The following is a 17701-nucleotide window of genomic DNA, read 5'->3' as shown; positions in this document are numbered from 1 at the left end:
GGCCTCAGTGGTCAATATTTTTTTATTATTTCATCTACTGTCCAGCAAAGTAATTCTGCAGGCACCTACTGTATATGGAAAATTGCACAAGAGTGCTAATGAGTAATAATGGCATGCAATGCCAAGCTGAGGTTTCTAAAGCGAGCAAAATCCTCTCTTGTATTGAAAGAGGTATAGACTCCAGAGAGAGAGATATCATATTACCCCTGTACAAATCATTAGTAATACCTCATCTGGAATATGCAGTTCAGTTTTGGGCACCAATTCACAAAAAGAACATTGGGGAACTGGAGAAAGTACAGCGAAGGGCAACCAACCTGATATGAAGCATGGAGGAGCTCAGCTATGAGGAAAGATTAGAGGAACTAAATGTATTCTCTTTTGAGAAGAGGAGATTAAGGGGTGATATGATCAACATGTATAAATACATCAGTGGTTCATATAGTGAGCTCGGTGTACAGCTATTCATCCTGAGGTCATCACAGTGGACAAGGGGGCACTCTTTACATCTGGAGAAAAAGAAATGTAATCTCCAAACATGGAAAGGTTTCTTCACAGTGAGAGCTGTGAAAATGTGGAATAGACTCCCTCAAGAGTTGGTTCTGGCCAGCTCGGTGGATTGCTTTACAAAAGGCCTGGATTCTTTCTTAGATACACAGAATATAACTGGATACTAACATTTATAGGTAAACTTGATCCAGGGAATATCCATTTGCCTCTCAGGGGATCAGGAAGGATTTTTTTCCCTGCAGGAGCAAATTGGATCATCCTTTGCTGGGTTTTTTGCCTTCCTCTGGATCAACTGTGGGTATAGGATTATAACTTTTTTTTTTTTTAATGGTTGAACTAGATGGACTTTTGCCTTTTTTCAGCCAGACTATGTAACTATGTATGAGTAATACAGAGGCCAAACTGTCACTCAGCTTCATTGGTCTTTAGATTCAGATTAAGTGCCCGGTCCTACCGGTGTGAAATCACATCTAATGAATGTGAATGTCAGTGTCTTAACGATTGAATGTCAGTGTCTGCGAATTGCTGCAGTGCAATTTTTCAAGTTTTTCTTACATTACTTTTTTTGCAGTTTATTGCAATTTCACATATATAGAATATAATGGAAATCAAAATGCAAATCACAAAAAATCATTGAAAATCTTCACAAGTTGCAATAAAGTCTTCAGAAATCGCACCTGAAGTCACCCTGAAATCGCACACACAAAAAGCACGATTTTAAATCGCAGTGGTATGACCGGTGACTAAGAAGTCAATTTTGGATGGCTCCTTCCTTCCTATAGTCCCTTCATCTCACTGTTTGCTATGAGACTGAGATCAGTCTGAACAGAAAAGGTGGCATTTAATGAGAATGCTCAGAACCCTTTGGACAGACTGAGATTTTCAAATTCAACAGCTGCCATTTGGCTTTTGTTTTTGGAAAATTGTTAACCCTTCCATGCTATGAGAGGTTAGTCTCTTGGCTGAAAAAATCCTAATTTAAGAAATATTCATTTAAAGATTTCAACAGAGAATATCAGTTTATTTATATACTGTGTGGCATTAGCAAACATTTAATAGATTGCAATCCATCACTCTTATGCAAAGGTCATCTTGTGCTATTATGGCTCCGTGTCAGAACTAATTGTGTTTTTACTCTACTGTGAATCAAGTAGAAAGTATAAATCAAGCTGCAAATTGGAGTAGATGCTTCTATCCAGCAAAGAGGGTGTTTACAGTATGTCTGCAGTTCCCAACTAGAGGTTGAGACTCAGAGACTCATTTATCATTGATAATACTTTCATCAGTCTCTCAATGGGTGTTTAATAATACATCTCTCCAAATACCTACTACATTAAACTGTATGTATGAAGGCAGCTAAGGAAAATATCACTTAAAGGCCCATAGCAAAAAATATTTTATTCTGGCACCCATTGGTGCATTTAGGTTTTGTGCTGTCCTAGGCAACACAAAAAGTGGACACCCCCCCTGGCAGAGAGAGCCTGACATCGACCAACACCAGACCCCCCCCCCCCGGGGAGAACTTGACAGTGACAGTGACAGTGACCAAAAACACCCCTGCCCCACTCGCCCAACTGAGAGAGCCTTCCACTAACACACACACACACACCCCTGGCAACAGAGAGAAAGACAGTGTACACTGGAATCAACTGACAGAATGAAGCTGGGCGAACCAAGGCAAAAGGTGGCCTATGGATAGCATTTTGGGAATGCTGCCCTCCTCAGACAGGGTTATCAACAACTGGAAAAAGAGAAAACAGGTGGAGCTCTGAGGAAAAGGACTCGTCCCCGAAACGCGTCAGCAAGCAGACCACACTGACAGTCAGAACACCCAGCCCACTGCTGTGGCCATCTCGGTTCTCATATTAAGCTTTACCGTAGGGCTCAAGCAGCCTCTCTCTTGGATCCCACCTGGTCCCTATGCCGCATATGTCCCTTCTTCCGGGGGGTAGTGCTGTTCCCTTAAAAATGCTGCCCTAGGCAAATGCCTAGTTTGCCTTGTGGTAAATACACCCCTGCTGGTACCTGTATGGGATTATTGCCCATAATGAAAGTATTCAGCATATGAATTCCTTTTCTTTATGTCGCTTGTTTATTTTTATAGTTTTTTTCACATTTACATGCAGCCTCAAATGTCCAGCAAAATTTACAGCTACCGGGGTCATAGCAAACCATATAACAGTGCTGGGGGGCTTATAACTGGCAGCTTTTATTTGTTTGGTTTAAACACTATTTTAGAAATAAAATGTTCACCAGGTAACAACACAATGTTTTCACCCTGTAACAAAAAATTAAAAAACAACAATTCTACTGACAGAATGAACTGGTATTAAAATGATGTTATGGAGGGACTTAGAAAAACAAAACCACTGAGTTAATGCTAGTGGCACACTACATCCTAAAATACATTTTTGATTTTGCCCATAATTATACTTTAATTACAAGGTATTGTTTATGGTCATTTTTTCTTGGATCATTCTTTGCTATTTTTATCTTTATTTTTGTTTAGTACTCTGTTTCTTTATTAAGCAGAGATTTTGATAGCTATTGGATGCATTCCCTAATGTGGGATAAGTGGTGGCGCATGTATCACTGATTTATCCTATAAAGCCAAAGCTTCTATAATCCTGTGATTTAGCAGGCTGATTGTTTCAGTCCCCAGCACTCATGTGGGGATTATTTGTTCATACTCCTGGTTGACTAATCTGTAACAAGAACTGTGCTTTCCTAGTTGTGGGTAACTGGTCAGCATATGAAATGGAACGTTATACTTTTTCAGTAGTTGGAACAAACCTTTATTGCTGCCTATTACTCTAGAGATGTTCCCATACAGATGAGCTGAACTCCCCGTTTCCCCTCTCTAGAGTCCAATCTTAATATATGGAAAATTCACTAGATCACTAGTCACACCAATATATATATACCAGCATTAAATCCTAAATTAAGAAAATGGCTCGAGCTTAAGTTACTCATCTCAGGGCAAGGGTCATGGTTGATCTGATCATTCTAGTACTAATATCTTAACAATAAAAGGGTGGTCAATGACAAAGGAACAAAGGTCATATTATGAATGGCCAAGATGGCAGTTGTAGGCACATGATGGTTTCCAAAACTTCCATGGTTGCACTGATGGTTCCACTCATATAGTACAGAAGTTTGGCTTTTGCTTCAAATGTTAAAGGGTTCATGTATACAGTGGGGCAAAAAAGTATTTAGTCAGCCACCAATTGTGCAAGTTCTCCCACTTAAAAAGATGAGAGAGGCCTGTAATTGGCATCATAGGTAGACCTCAACTATGAGAGACAAAATGAGAAAAAAAATCCAGACAATCACATTGGCTGATTTGGAAAGAATTTATTTGCAAATTATGGTGGAAAATAAGTATTTGGTCACCTACAAATAAGCAAGATTTCTGGCTCTCACAGACCTGTACATTCTTCTTTAAGAGGCTCCTCTGTCCTGCACTCATACCTGTATCAATGGCACCTGTTTGAACTTGTTATCAATATAAAAGACACCTGTCCACAACCTCAAACAGTCACACTCCAAACTCCACTATAGTGAAGACCAAAGAGCTGTCGAAGGACACCAGAAACAAAATTGTAGACCTGTACCAGGCTGGGAAGACTGAATCTGCAATAGGAAAGCAGCTTGGTGTGAACAAATCAACTGTGGGAGCAATAATTAGAAAAAGGAAGACATACAAGACCACTGATAATCTCCCTCGATCTGAGGCTCCACGCAAGATCTCACCCCGTGGGGTCGAAATGATCACAAGAACGGTGAGCAAAAATCCCAGGACCACACGGGGGGACCTAGTGAATGTCCTGCAGAGAGTTGGGACCAACGTAACAAAGGCTACCATCAGTAACACACTACGCCGCCAGGGACTCAGCTCCTGCAGTGCCAGACGTGTCCCCCTGCTTAAGCCAGTACATGTCCGGGCCCGTCTGAAGTTTGCTAGAGAGCATTTGGATGATCCAGAGGAGGATTGGGAGAATGTCATATGGTCAGATGAAACCAAAATAGAACTGGTAGAAACACAACTCGTCGTGTTTGGAGAGAGAATGCTGAGTTGCATCCAAAGAACACCATACCTACTGTGAAGCATGGGGGTGGCAACATCATGCTTTGGGGCTGTTTCTCCACAAAGGGACCAGGACGACTGATCCATGTACAGGACAGAATGAATTGGCCGTGTATCGTGAGATTTTGAGTGCAAACCTCCTTCCATCAACAGGGGCATTGAAGATGAAACATGGCTGGGTCTTCCAACATGACAATGATCCCAAACATACCGCCCGGGCAACGAAGGAGTGGCTTCGTAAGAAGCATTTCAAGGTCCTGGAGTGGATTAGCCAGTCTCCAGATCTCAACCCCATAAAAAACCTTTGGAGGGAGTTGAAAGTCTGTGTTGCCCAGCGACAGCCCCAAAACATCACTGCTCTAGAGGAGATCTGCACGGAGGAATGGGCCAACATACCAGCAACAGTGTGTGCCAACCTTGTGAAGACTTACAGGAAACGTTTGACCTCTGTCAATGTGATTGTCTGGATTTTTTTTCTCATTTTGTCTCTCATAGTTGAGGTCTACCTATGATGCCAATTACAGGTCTCTTTCATCTTTTTAAGTGGGAGAACTTGCACAATTGGTGGCTGACTAAATACTTTTTTTCCCCACTGTATGTTTTATATTTGTGGAAAGATCTGCATGCTTTTTCATTTCAAGACCTGCAGGAGCAAGAGTCTATGAAGAATGAGTCCAGTAAACCATGCACTGAAGAAGTTTGAGGAATTGCAAAATGTTGTTCTTCTTCCAGGATCATCCATCTCTAATCAGAGACTTGTTGTTTCCTTCTTCAAAATATCTTGAAACATAAATATCATGGTATTGTTTTTTAGTTACTGCTTTTTCAGAATAAACTGTGAATAACATTTAGTTTGTTGAGTCAAATAATGGAAATCCAAAATCCAAAAAGACATCTAACTAAGAAGGTATTTCTCTTTGGAAAAAATAATCCTCTCATTTCCTGTTGTGGCTATGGGACAGGAAGTAAAGGTAAATCTCACCAACAGAACACAGGTACTGTAGCAAATAAAGCTGACAGGGCTTTTATCTAATCTGTACTCAGAAATTTTAAAAGGTCCTTCAGGCTTTGGATTTAGATATGCTTAGGATACTCATAGACATAAGATGACATCATCCCAGTTTGGTTATTTTTATCTATATCTGACAGGGTTTTAATGTCTGTGAATTATCTGTAGACACTGATGTTTTTAGAACAGGAATATTAAACTTGGCATGCACTGAATCGAATAAACCTTGAAGGGTGGTAACATAATCTCTACAGAAGTGTAAACCTGCCTAAATACTGAAATATTATTATAGGGTTTTGCCATGTATAGGAAGGGCCGATGCTTCCACTAGGCAAACTAGGCAGCCTCCTAGGGTGCACTGCCACCTAGAGGCGCCTGGGTGCAGCTCAGGTCAGGACTCTCTGTGGGATGTAGCCATGTCATGAATGATCCTCCAGCTGAGGGGAGGGGCAGCAGAGGGGAGGTGGAGATGGAGGTGGAGCTGCGCCTACAGAGGAAGGTAATGTGTCAGTGAGTGATGATATCATCACGGTCCCAAAGCCTGCTCTTCTAGTGCCTGCTGGGCCTGCTGATCTGTGTCAGTGTTGGGGTGGTGGGTTGTGTCAGATCTGTCACTATGTGAGATCGCTCAGTTCAGGTGTTCGCTCTGTGTGTGTGCTGGGCTGCCTGCTGTCACAGTGTTTTTATCTCCTCCCATTGCCTGGGGAATTCCAGCCTGGGATCTGTCAGATTGTGGATCCATCATCTTCCACTCACTGCAACTGTCACCCTGTCACTGCCAGCCACAGATACAGTCCATCCATGACACTGATTTTGTCTTTAATATTGGTGCTGGTGGCATCTTGTGGCACTTATTTTTGCAAATTAAAAGAAATGTAGCAGCTTCATGTTTTGTTAATTTAATATTTTCTGCTTTGAAATTTAAAAAAAACTGTTTTTTGTTTTTTTGGGGGGGGCACAAGTAGTTGGTCTTACTTATGGCGCAAAATAGTCTAGAACTGACCCTGTGTATAGAGTGTTTGGCATATTAGCCAAATTTGCACAGCAACAGTTTCTGAATGGAGGAAAACTATCCCTCAGTTAGGAGAAAGGGCATAAGATATTGAGAGGAAGGGTTCAGTGTCATGCTGCAGAGGAAGTAACAACATCTTTTTTTCTGTAGGGACAAAGAATCCAAGACCACCATGTTGAGATAGATGATGATGATGGTGTTTCCTAGTCCTGGAAGAACACGGAAGAACTGGCTGTGTTCCTTCAGGAAAATCCTTAAAGAGAAATATGGACAATGCTTTTTTGCTTCTGTGTCAAAGGAGTGCACTTACATTTGCTACCCTGTGTTCTGGAAGTATCCCAGTCATTTTTGGTCCAGATCAACCCAGCTGCCTGATAGACAGCTGGCTCTGGCTCTCATCGCTTGGCAGACAATCAAAGCCATCTGTGCCTGCCTCTTATCTAGCAGTGAAGGGGGGGGGGGGAAAGCACTGCTCTCTGCTCCGAGCTGACCGAGAACTGATCAATTGCTCAGTTCTTGGGCTTAGAGCCAGCAGGGGACAGCTGCAGCATCAGACCAATGCTGCAGCATGGAGGTCAGTATGTGTGTTTGTTTTGCACTTTCCTGCAGAGTGCTGGATGTGTCTTCCATGTTCTATGAGTCTACCACATTAATATTAGAGACTTTGGAGCTGTCCACTTACAGCTGCATTATCAGTTAAGAACAAAAGCCCTGAGGGTCCATAAGAGCAGAATTTGAAGACTGTGTGTGTTGGCAGAACAGGGTGAGTTGTAAAACATAAACATAATTGTGGTCACACCAAGGAAAGTTGATGCATCCTCCTCTACTTGGACTGCCACATGGTTACAGGAGTCTGAAGCAACTGGCTCACTGGGGAAGGATATGAGTGACCTAGCAGAGTCAGCCTGGAGACTGAGGGTTCAATGTCAGTTCAATGGAGCTTCCACTCAGAGAGCCCCTGAGCACTCCCTGGGCATGAACACATTGAGTCTTGTGATCCTGGAGGCTCCCAGTAATGCCAAGTGTGCAGCTCTGAAGTTAAAGATGAATTCCAGGTATGGTATATTTTTACATAGTTACATTGGTCTAGCTTGGACCAATGTAACTATGTATATACCATACCTGCACAATGTCACTGGAAATCACAGAGTTAAACACTGATACTCCAGTAATCTCAACTTGCTTCCAAAGAGGTGGATGTGGAGAGGCAGGCGGTGACGTCAAAATCTCCACTTGGTCCAATCGTAGAACATTTTGCTTTCATTCAGAAAATCCAAAGCATTCTCTGAATGGTGCCTGTTCTGAGCGTCCAACCTCCTGAGTTCAGAATGCATTTGGCTAGCTGCCTAGCATGGGACCCGGAATCAAGTGGAGATATGGCATCTACAGTACTTCAGTGATTTCCAGTTTTCAGTGGCATTGGCCAGGTATGGGATACACCATTTTAACATGTCTGAGCTAGATGATAGAGGTACCTGGGGCAGTCAGATTGTGCTTATCCAACCTTCTTCTGTGTCCAAGTCCTACAGAGTTGCTAGTTGCATTTCCTACAATATTTAGAAACACTTTTGGGTAGGGCTGTTTCCATGTTGTGGGGAAGAGCGTGGTTCAGAATTCTCACTAAAATATAGTAATATAGAAAAGTGATGGCAGAAAAAAGGTCCAAGCACCAAGTGGTCCTTTAAGCTGCTCTTCTTTTATTTTGTGTAATTTTTTTTGGATTTTTTTTTGTACCATTTAAATATAGATAATAGATATATGTTTGTCCTTAGGATGTTTAAATTCACTTACTGTTGATGACTCACTACATCTGCTAGACGTCTGTGCAAGCATCATCTAATCTTTCAGTAAAATAATGCTTTCTGGGCTTAGTTTTTCTCCTGCTGGTCTGAGGGCATCTCTGTGTTCTTGATCTTTAGTTCATACCAAAAATACTTACCTCCAGAACCCTATTCACACCCTTAATGTATTTAAAATTTTCAGTCTCACACAGTGTGAGGAAAGGTGGTGCAAACAGGTAAAGTTTACATATAAAACTGACTTGAATAAATAATTCCCAATGCATGTACAATAATCAAAGCTATTATAAAGTCAATAACAGAGCAGGTGATAAGAGGAAAAAAAGCTAAAAACACAAAATTTAATATCGAGATTATAGAGTAAAAATTTGTAAGCATAGATACTATAGACTGAGCAAAAACTGCAAACATGTTGACATGAAGAATGATGAAAGAGATGCAAGATGTAGATGCTGCTGCTAGAAAATGGAGAAAAAGTGGTCAAACCCCATTTCTTAAAAGAACAGGGAAGGAATTTTTTATACACAAGTCTGGCCAATAAAAATGTGTCACTTTCTGGAAAACTCCAGCTTTAAGACCATATTTCCAGTTAAACCCATATTTAGGATGTAACACAGCCCCCATTTCCAAACTGCCTCTCCCACTAACAACATTGTAGGGTTCTTCTCACAGCCTGCTCCTGTCATTTATCCCACACGGTGCAGGAAGTTGTGAATGAAAAGTATACAGTTCCTCTCTACGACTGTGGCAAAGGGACTGTAGCTCTCAATGGAGCACAAGTGTTTTGACATCAGTGCACTAAGGGTGCTTTCACACTGCCCCATGCATACAGGACTTTTGGTGCATTTTCAGAAAACACACCAAAACTGCAGGACATAATAGAAGTCAATGGCAAAGCGCAGTGGATCAGTGTGAAGCCACCCATATAGTCCACTGATACTTCCTCCAGCTCTTTAGCTGAAGGTCAGTACTTTTATATGACCCAGGAGATGCAGGATTAGCCTGCAGGAGCTAGAGCATTGCACCTGCAATCCACTGATTGCTGTTTCAATGTTTTACATGCTCAAATTTAAAAAAAAATAATAATAAATGAACATTTTTCCTGTTGGCAAAATACTGTACATGTATTATTTTTTTGCAAAAAAAGGTGTGAATTCTCCTTTAGAGATTGCAATTCAAGAAGGAATTCAGAGCAAAAGTGAACTATGTGGTTCCTTTACCATATAAGTGCAATTTTCAGGAGTGGAAATCGATCAAAATACGCATAAGTATAAAATAAGATACAGAAGGACTTTATATTTATCTAAACAAATCTTTAAGTCTAGGTTCATACAGGAAAAAATATCTGTTTGTCAGACTATTGCTTATGCACTGTATGGTGGTTAACCTTACCAGTTTACATGGGACAAAATTAGAGACTCTACATGTTTATGAATTTTTTTTTAAATGCTGCCAAAATACATTTTTGGGGATCTTGATATGATCTAAAAATTATTGAAAAATTGTTTAACTGAACCAGTATGAGGTATTCGAGACAAAGTATATGAATCTATTTTACCTGTCTACCCTCCTGTACCCTAATTAAATATATCTGAAATTACCTATCAACTATTGTGGGCTCCCTTTAGCTAATTGCATCCAAACTTAACCATAGTGGTGAGTAGTGGTGCACCGAAATGAAAATTCTGGTGCCGAAACCAATACCGAAAATTCAGAATGCATGTATCCGAAAACCGAACTGAAACCGAAATGTCTGTGTATGTGGGGGTGGGGAGAATTTTTTTTTCGTATTGTTTTCTACTTTCATGTATATTTTTATTTATTTTTTTTAACTTATGATTTTATTGTTATCACATAGGGGACCAATAGTCCTCTATGTGATAGCATATGAGTGACAGGTTCTCTTTGTAGGGGGGAGGGGGTGGGGGGCAGTGTATACAGTGAGGGAGCAGTGTATAAAGAGAGGCTACCTCACTGGCTGTCACTATGGGGTTTATTTACTAAACCTGGTTGACTCAGAATCTTGTCCACTTCTGCATAAAAACCAATCAGCTTCCAGGTTTTATTGCTGAAGCTTAACTGAACATGCTGAGGTTAGAAGCTGATTGGCTACCATGCACAGGTGCCCAAGATTCTGAGTCAACCAGGTTTAGTAAATAAATCCCTATATGTCAGTGCCAGTTTTTAAATGCAATTGCTGGCTTTTTTTTTTGCTCATTATAGCTCACAGAATTAGCTGTCACTATACCTGGAGCAAAAGGAAACTTTATTTCTTTTATCTATGGAAATAAACTAAAAGGAAACTTTTTGTTTCTTTTAACTCAGGGAAATAAACTAAAAGGAAACTTTGTTTCTTTTAGCTGGGGGGAAAGTGACAGCTAATTCTGTGAGCTATAGTGAATAAAAAAAAAACAGTACTTACATTTAAAAACCGGCACCGACATATAGTGACAGCCAGTCACTGTATACACAGCTCCTCTCCTACCTTTCTCCGCCGCCCCCTCACATCTGCAGTACACACAGTCTCCTGTATTGGTACCTCTATCGGCTACATTTTTCCTATCGGCAAAATGCTGATAGGGCTATTTTCAGCCGGTATGTGTCGGTGGCTGAAATTTCAGTGCATCCCTAGTGGTGAGACATGTGGTTGGTGTCAAAGTGGTGGGATTTGTATTCCGTCAAAGGCATTGATTGTTGGACTTGTCTTTATTGTCAACCTAAAAGTGACCACATGTCATGCTTGTTTGTTGTGTTAGGGTGCTCCCAACTGAAGCAGACTCATAGGTAAGTATTATAAAGTATTATCTATCAGTTTGAATTAAAAGATCTGATAAAACAAGTGAGTATTGCATTAGGGTTTAGGACTGCTGTAACATGGAAGAAATGCATAACTCTATGAAATGCTCAATTCTTAGAGTAATTATTCCTGAGATGTGATATCCAATATAAGACCATCTAGTTGTCATTTAGGTAGGTTACATTGCTCAACCCTTTGTTGATTTTCAGAGTTTTTGCATTATGAGAATACTAGTTGACCACAGTTTTCATTGTAGATATTCAGGGCTTTAAAAGCTGTAGTATCAGTACATGTTTCTGAGAACTGGAGATACCTTAAACAAGCAGTGTTATTATTTATATAATTAGGATATAATTATAAAGACTCTTTACTCTTTTGCAATGGGTAGTTTGTTGTGAGAACAAACATATTCATGAACATACAAGGTTTGTCTGGTCTTGTTAGTAGCTTATGATCCTTGTTTCCTCAAGCAGAACAATAGAATGCCTTTGTAGCCATCTAAAGCTGTCCTGTTTAAAAGTGTGATCTTTGACTGGGAGGTACACATGCTGATGTATGAACAAGACAACGTGGGGTGTGTGCAGGGAGAATAAAATTATTCTACTGAGATGATGGCTTTTTGTGACTTCCTGGTCATTGACTCAACTCATGCACAGAAGTCACAAACGGGAAAACGGGAACTTGACAACATAGATTTTTATTTTTCCCAATGCTGTACCAAGACTACTCTTTTGTTAGGCTGGGTACATATGGGCTGAATATCAGCTGGTATTTGCTGGTTCAACGGGTACTGGCTGACCTTCGACCAGTGTATACAGCTGTCTTTCCGACAAAAGCCTGTCTAAGGACTGGCTTTTGTTGAAGAGTCATGCTGGAAAACCAGCATCCAATGACAGCTTTGTAGCCAATTGTTGCGAGCACTGATCAGTGTGTTCTAGTGGGGGTGGGAGAGGCAGTCCCCCTGTCATGAACACAAAGGCACAGGACGGGAGATCACTGCAATAACATTGCGTGTGTTAATGCAGCAATCTGTCAGGTTTTTCTGCTTAGCCCGCTGGGTTGAACAGAAAAAAAAAAGTTTACGCGTGTACCAGGCTTTACTTTGCATTGTCTACTGGTATAAACAAGACTTCTGAGAGCCATACTTCTCTTAGGAAAGGCTTTTGCACTCTGCTCTTATGTACAATAAACCATAGCAGTCCATCCTATATTGCTCAGACTCCAAACAGTAACAATTTCACGTTAAGTTTTTATTGATTTGGTATATGGAAACTATAATGGCTGGATCAGCAAGGCATTTTTATTACCTGTTTGACAACTAAATTAAATGCCATTGAAAATCTTGAATTGCTTTTAAGTCTGTCATTTAGAATGTAGTTTTGGAGAATATTATACATGTCATGTGACAGGGTGGGAAAATAAACATACCAAATGTCCTGTACTTTAATAAAGTTTGTTCAAATCAATACAAGAGATTGATATTATAGGTTACTAATGCGTATAAGTACAGTATATCAGTAGAAGGATATAAAAATGCAAGCACAGAGGAGAGGTAGGAATCCCTCTAGAATAGGGCATTGGCATGGTCCTGTATTGTGTATAATCTGTCCCTGCGTGTATTATTTATTTATTTATTTCAGGTACTTATATAGTGCCGTCAATTTACGCAGTACTTTACACATATATATATATATATTGTACATTCACATCGGTCCCTAACCCTCAAGGGGTGTACATTCTAAGGTCCTCAACTTACATTCATACATACACATACTAGGGCCAATTTAGACAGAAGCCAGTTCACCTACCAGCATGTCTTTGGCTTGTACTTCTATATCTTCCAAAGTTGTGGCATTATGATGTGTTTAAACTCCCGGAATTGTACCTAACATATCTTTAAATATGGAGGAAAGAAATGTATCTTATGTACTTGTGTCATGTTTATGAGAGTGATCGATAGCTACATAAACACAGTGTGCTAGGAGCGTGCTGCATTCATTGATACTGATATGCAAGCTTCCTTTGAGAGTCAAGTTCACCGCAGGTCTGTTTAGGCCAATCTCCAGGAATAACAGGAATGCAAGAGCATTAAATATCAGAATTGTAAAATATTTTGAATACATTTGTCTTGCACATTACAAGAGGATTCACTGCTTTCTATTTACAGACTAGAGCTAGAGATTGACAATCTTGAGAAGCAAGAAATACAGCTGTCTGCTAAGGAAATACAGGTCTTGCAGAGACTGAAATCTGTGGAGAGAACTACAGAGGACATCATTAAAGTATGTAAAGGCTTACTAATAATGTGACATGATCAACCTAAGCTATATGCCCAGGGTTACAATTTAAATTGTCAAAGACATAAGTATGCAGGAAATATTTCAAACATGAGCATCTATGGGTAGAGGGGATGGTGGGGGCAAGGGGACCCTTGGCTCATGGAAAACTAAAGAGCCACCAAGTGAACATAGTTCAAGTACTCCCTCTCCCCTTCATCTCTAATCTTAATATGTGTGTAGACAAGAGCCATGGTACCAGCTCATGAGCAACCATCAAGTTAACTTCTCCATCCCAACAGGAAGGTTGTATTCACTGGGCCCATCTTATTGTCTTTTACTGTCATTTAGAAGCCAGAGGAGAGTCCAGTATACATCCAGACTGTCAGGATAAAGTACACAGATATATGTATCTTTTGTGAAGTCAGGTATAGATGTTGAATGAGAAGCCCTGGCTCACAATCGACATTCCAATTCATCCCAAAGGTGTTCAGTAGGGATGAGGTCTTTGCAGACCATTAGAGTTCCTTCCCTGGGTATATTTTATTACTGCCCAACTACGACATGTGGCAGGCTGGGACTGTGGGGATCACTGTAGCTCCTTTTTTAAAATACTTAGAATTGTATTCAACAATAGATATCCATTAAATGCTTTTAAGAAACATATTCACTTTGAAATATGACCCTCCTAGTCACTCCCCACCTGCTTGGGAAAGTTTGTGCTAAACCCGTACACACAGGCCAAATATTATCCAAAATCAGCTACCGGTAGTACAGAAAAAACAGTTTGAAATTCTGCCCATGTGCACAGATTCTTGTCCAACAGGAGCCAGTCATGAGAGTGAGCATGCTGGAAAACCAGCAGCTGATTGGCATGCAGTCAGCGTTCTTGGCCAATGGTGGCAAGCAATGACTGGTGTGTTCTGGGGGGTAGGGTGGTACCCCTGTCAAAACACAATAGCTCAGCAGGGAGATCACTGTACTAATATTGCATAGTTAGTACAGAGACCTTCTCAGTTTATTCATTTAGCCTGCTGGGTTGAATGAAAAACAAATTACCATGTGTACCAGGCATAAGAAATTGCTGGGAATCACAAACCTTACCAGGGTTACTCCCATTTGAAACAACTCACTGTTTCCAGAACTCCCTAAACTATAGGGCTTTCAAAGATGGGAGCGACAGGGAGTCCTTGCACTGTCCAACTATAAGTTGATGACTCTTTAATGATCAGATCAGTTTTTGGAGCATGTTACACATTGCAAACATATTTAGGATGTACCATGTAATGTGTTTCAGCACATGTCTTCCTCACCCCCCCCCCCCGATCCTCCCCACAATGGGCAGAAGATCCTCTCCCTGCACCTGCTGTCATGTTTTAAAAATTGCTCCCACACAGCCCCGGATTTCGTTTACATTTACAATCTGTGAATGAAGGACTGGCAAGTCCCATCTGCCAATGAGGCAGACAACTTGTAGTTTTCAACAAACTGCAAGGGCACTGATACACACCCTCATAGTTCATTCACAAGCCCTGCAGCTTTCAAACTGACAGCCCGTACAGAGGTATGGGCTGAAAGCTGTAGGGCTTGTATGCAGGAGTCTGACATTGTACCCATGATCCACTAATCACTGGAGGAATGCTTTGCAGGTTCCTGTGAGAAGTTATAATAAATGCAAAATCCCAAAAGTATATGCAATTATTATTATTTCCCAGAAGGTGAACTTAGCCATTAAAGCCTTCTTTCAATTATCCTCCAAATTTTCCCTAAACCCAAAGTAGTTTTTCAACACCTTCAACTTAGGCATGCTCCACAGTCACAAATAGAGCTGACCTCCATCACTTTTTCCCCAATGTCTTTATTGGACAGTTTAGAAGAAACACCCATGACAAAGGCCTCATTTCATCAGCATACCTGACCCTGTTGGACAGATTCTTACTGAAGTTTCCCCAGCTGCGCAGAGGTAGATGGGAATCAGATTTAGGTTCTGTTACATATGATGTCTGGGATGAAATTGTGTAGTCCACACAATTGGTCTCTATGTCGCCCCTCCCCAAACTGACCCAGGTGTTTAGCCTACATACAATATACAGGGTCCCCTCATTTCTTCAAAGAATCAGGGTCAGGGCTGATTCCAGCTGTGACAGATGTGGCCATCGAAATGGGACCCTAATACACCTTTAATGGTGCTGCCCAAAACTGAAGAGGTCTTGGGCCAAGGTAGTGAGCACTCTAAAAAGCATGTTCAGCACACACTTACTGATGGAACCCCTTCCATGTTTTCTGAGTTATTTTGTCACATCCTCTATGGATGATATTATGATACTTGCTCTTTCCAGGGCATAATTCATTGCCAGAAAGATGATTGCCGTAAAAAGCACCGTGCTCACCCTCTCTTTCTGATTGGATTACTGAACTCAATAGCTGAACTGCCTTCAAAAAACATACTTATTAATTGCATAATGCCATGCATGAATTTGATGCTGTATATGGTCACATTAGATTGCATGTTTCCACTTGTTCTTAGAGTTTGATAGGACTTTTTTCCTTGGACAATCAACATCAATGTATTATTCTTTAACCTCTTCACGCCGACCATACGCAAATATGCAGCCCACTGGACTGGGCTTTTTTCCATGGGGCCGCTAAATTGCATACCTTCCCATGCGGCGCACTTCCAGCACAGAGACAGGTGTCTCACTAAAAGCCCTTGGTCCCATTCTAACGATTGGCTATCACAGTGATCAGTCACTGTGAAGTCCACCCCCGTGTTTTCTCTCTCTGAATGGAGGCGAGGGATACATTGTATCTCTCTCTGTCCTTTCAGAGAGAAAAAAAACCAGCGTGTGTAAAAAAAAAAAAATAATAATACTAATTAAAAAAAAAAAATACAGAAACAACAACTTAGATACAAGACACAAATGTGGTATATCTGTTATTGTCAGGAGCAGGAGAAATTATTTTGGGTTGTTCTTTGGTGGTAGGTTATAGGTAGGACTGATGTGAATGTACAATATATATGTAAAGCGCTGCGGAAATTGATGGCGTTAAATAAGTACCTGTAATAAATAAATAAGATAAAATAGTAATAATAAATATACAGCTAAAAAAATAATTTTTTTTATTATTTTGGGCCACCTTTCCTTAGACAATTAAAATAAACAATTAGGACATATCCACTACCGTTTACCACCAATAAAAGCCCAATTTGTCCTGAAAAAAACAAAGTATAATTCACCTGGAAGCACAAAGTAGTTGTGATGATATGTATGGTTTTGCTAACACTTCAACGTTGCAAAATTGTGCTTAAGTCTTAAGATTTGTTTAACCCTTAGGCGCGAAGGGGTTAATATACCTATGTGAATATGTTCTACATGATTTGCATTGTGAATTGTCAGTAATGTACTGCGCTCTTTGTTTTCTTTTCTTTTTAAGTTCTTGATTCTCTTTTCTGCCACTTATCGTGGCATTAGATTGGTAAAATTGCAGTTTACTAATCCTTAGATGTGGCAGCTGCACTTATATATATTTTCAGGTTTTAGTTCCGTTATTTTTCCTTGTTGATCCGGCCAGTAAATCAGTTATTTTTACTTCCTAGACCAAGCTGTCTAGCAAAAGTGTCAGAGTATTGAGACAAACCATTTACCACTGACAGGTGTGCTTGCAATGGTCAGTGCATCTAGCATTACCCTCTCCCCAGATTGACAATGCTCCTGTCTAAGGGAGTTTCCATATCTCTTCTATTCAGAGTGGAGACACCCTAAGACAGAAGTGTGTTATTGGCAGGATCACCAGATGAATAGAAAGGGAAAAAAAGGCCTAAAAAAGGAGAATGAATGCAAGCACCATATCTAAGGACTGGTAAGCTGTAATATACTGTATTAATTTTTAGTTTTAGGGTTTAATACCAATTTATTATAATTTTTACCTTTTTTATTTAAACATTTTTGTAAAATACACATTTGCCTACAAGAAGAAAACTGTTTGTGGACAGTGCTTAGATATACATATACATTAGATATACATTTTAATCTCTTTATCTTAATTATTGCAGGCTGTGAAAACAGAAGCTCGTGAAGGTATGTACAGTACATGGATGCATTCAGTAAATAATATTATTTGGACTGTATGAAAGACATTGGATTGCTATTTTGTTGGCATTGAGATCTTAGGTGTGGCAACTGATAGTTTCAACCCTCGATGGGGTAACT

General features: G+C 40.3%; 1 protein-coding gene across 2 annotated transcripts in view; it reads left to right on the top strand.

The window, feature by feature from the left end:
- PALMD (palmdelphin) overlaps window positions 1–17701 on the top strand; it is an 86860-nt gene that overhangs the window by 53532 nt on the left and 15627 nt on the right. For both annotated transcript variants that reach the window (XM_089677268.1, XM_089677267.1), the window contains exons 4-5: window positions 13382–13496; window positions 17545–17569. In XM_089677268.1, coding sequence (XP_089533394.1) covers window positions 13382–13496; window positions 17545–17569 — 140 coding nt within the window. The remainder of the gene's footprint in view (window positions 1–13381; window positions 13497–17544; window positions 17570–17701) is intronic.

Source organism: Staurois parvus, unplaced genomic scaffold, assembly GCF_062004578.1.
Source record: "Staurois parvus isolate SC_StPar_1 unplaced genomic scaffold, SC_StPar_1.0 ptg000183l, whole genome shotgun sequence".
In the NCBI taxonomy this organism is placed as follows: Eukaryota; Metazoa; Chordata; class Amphibia; order Anura; family Ranidae; genus Staurois; species Staurois parvus.
Note: the sequence above shows the minus strand (reverse complement) of the source record. Positions and strands in the feature narration are given on the sequence as shown.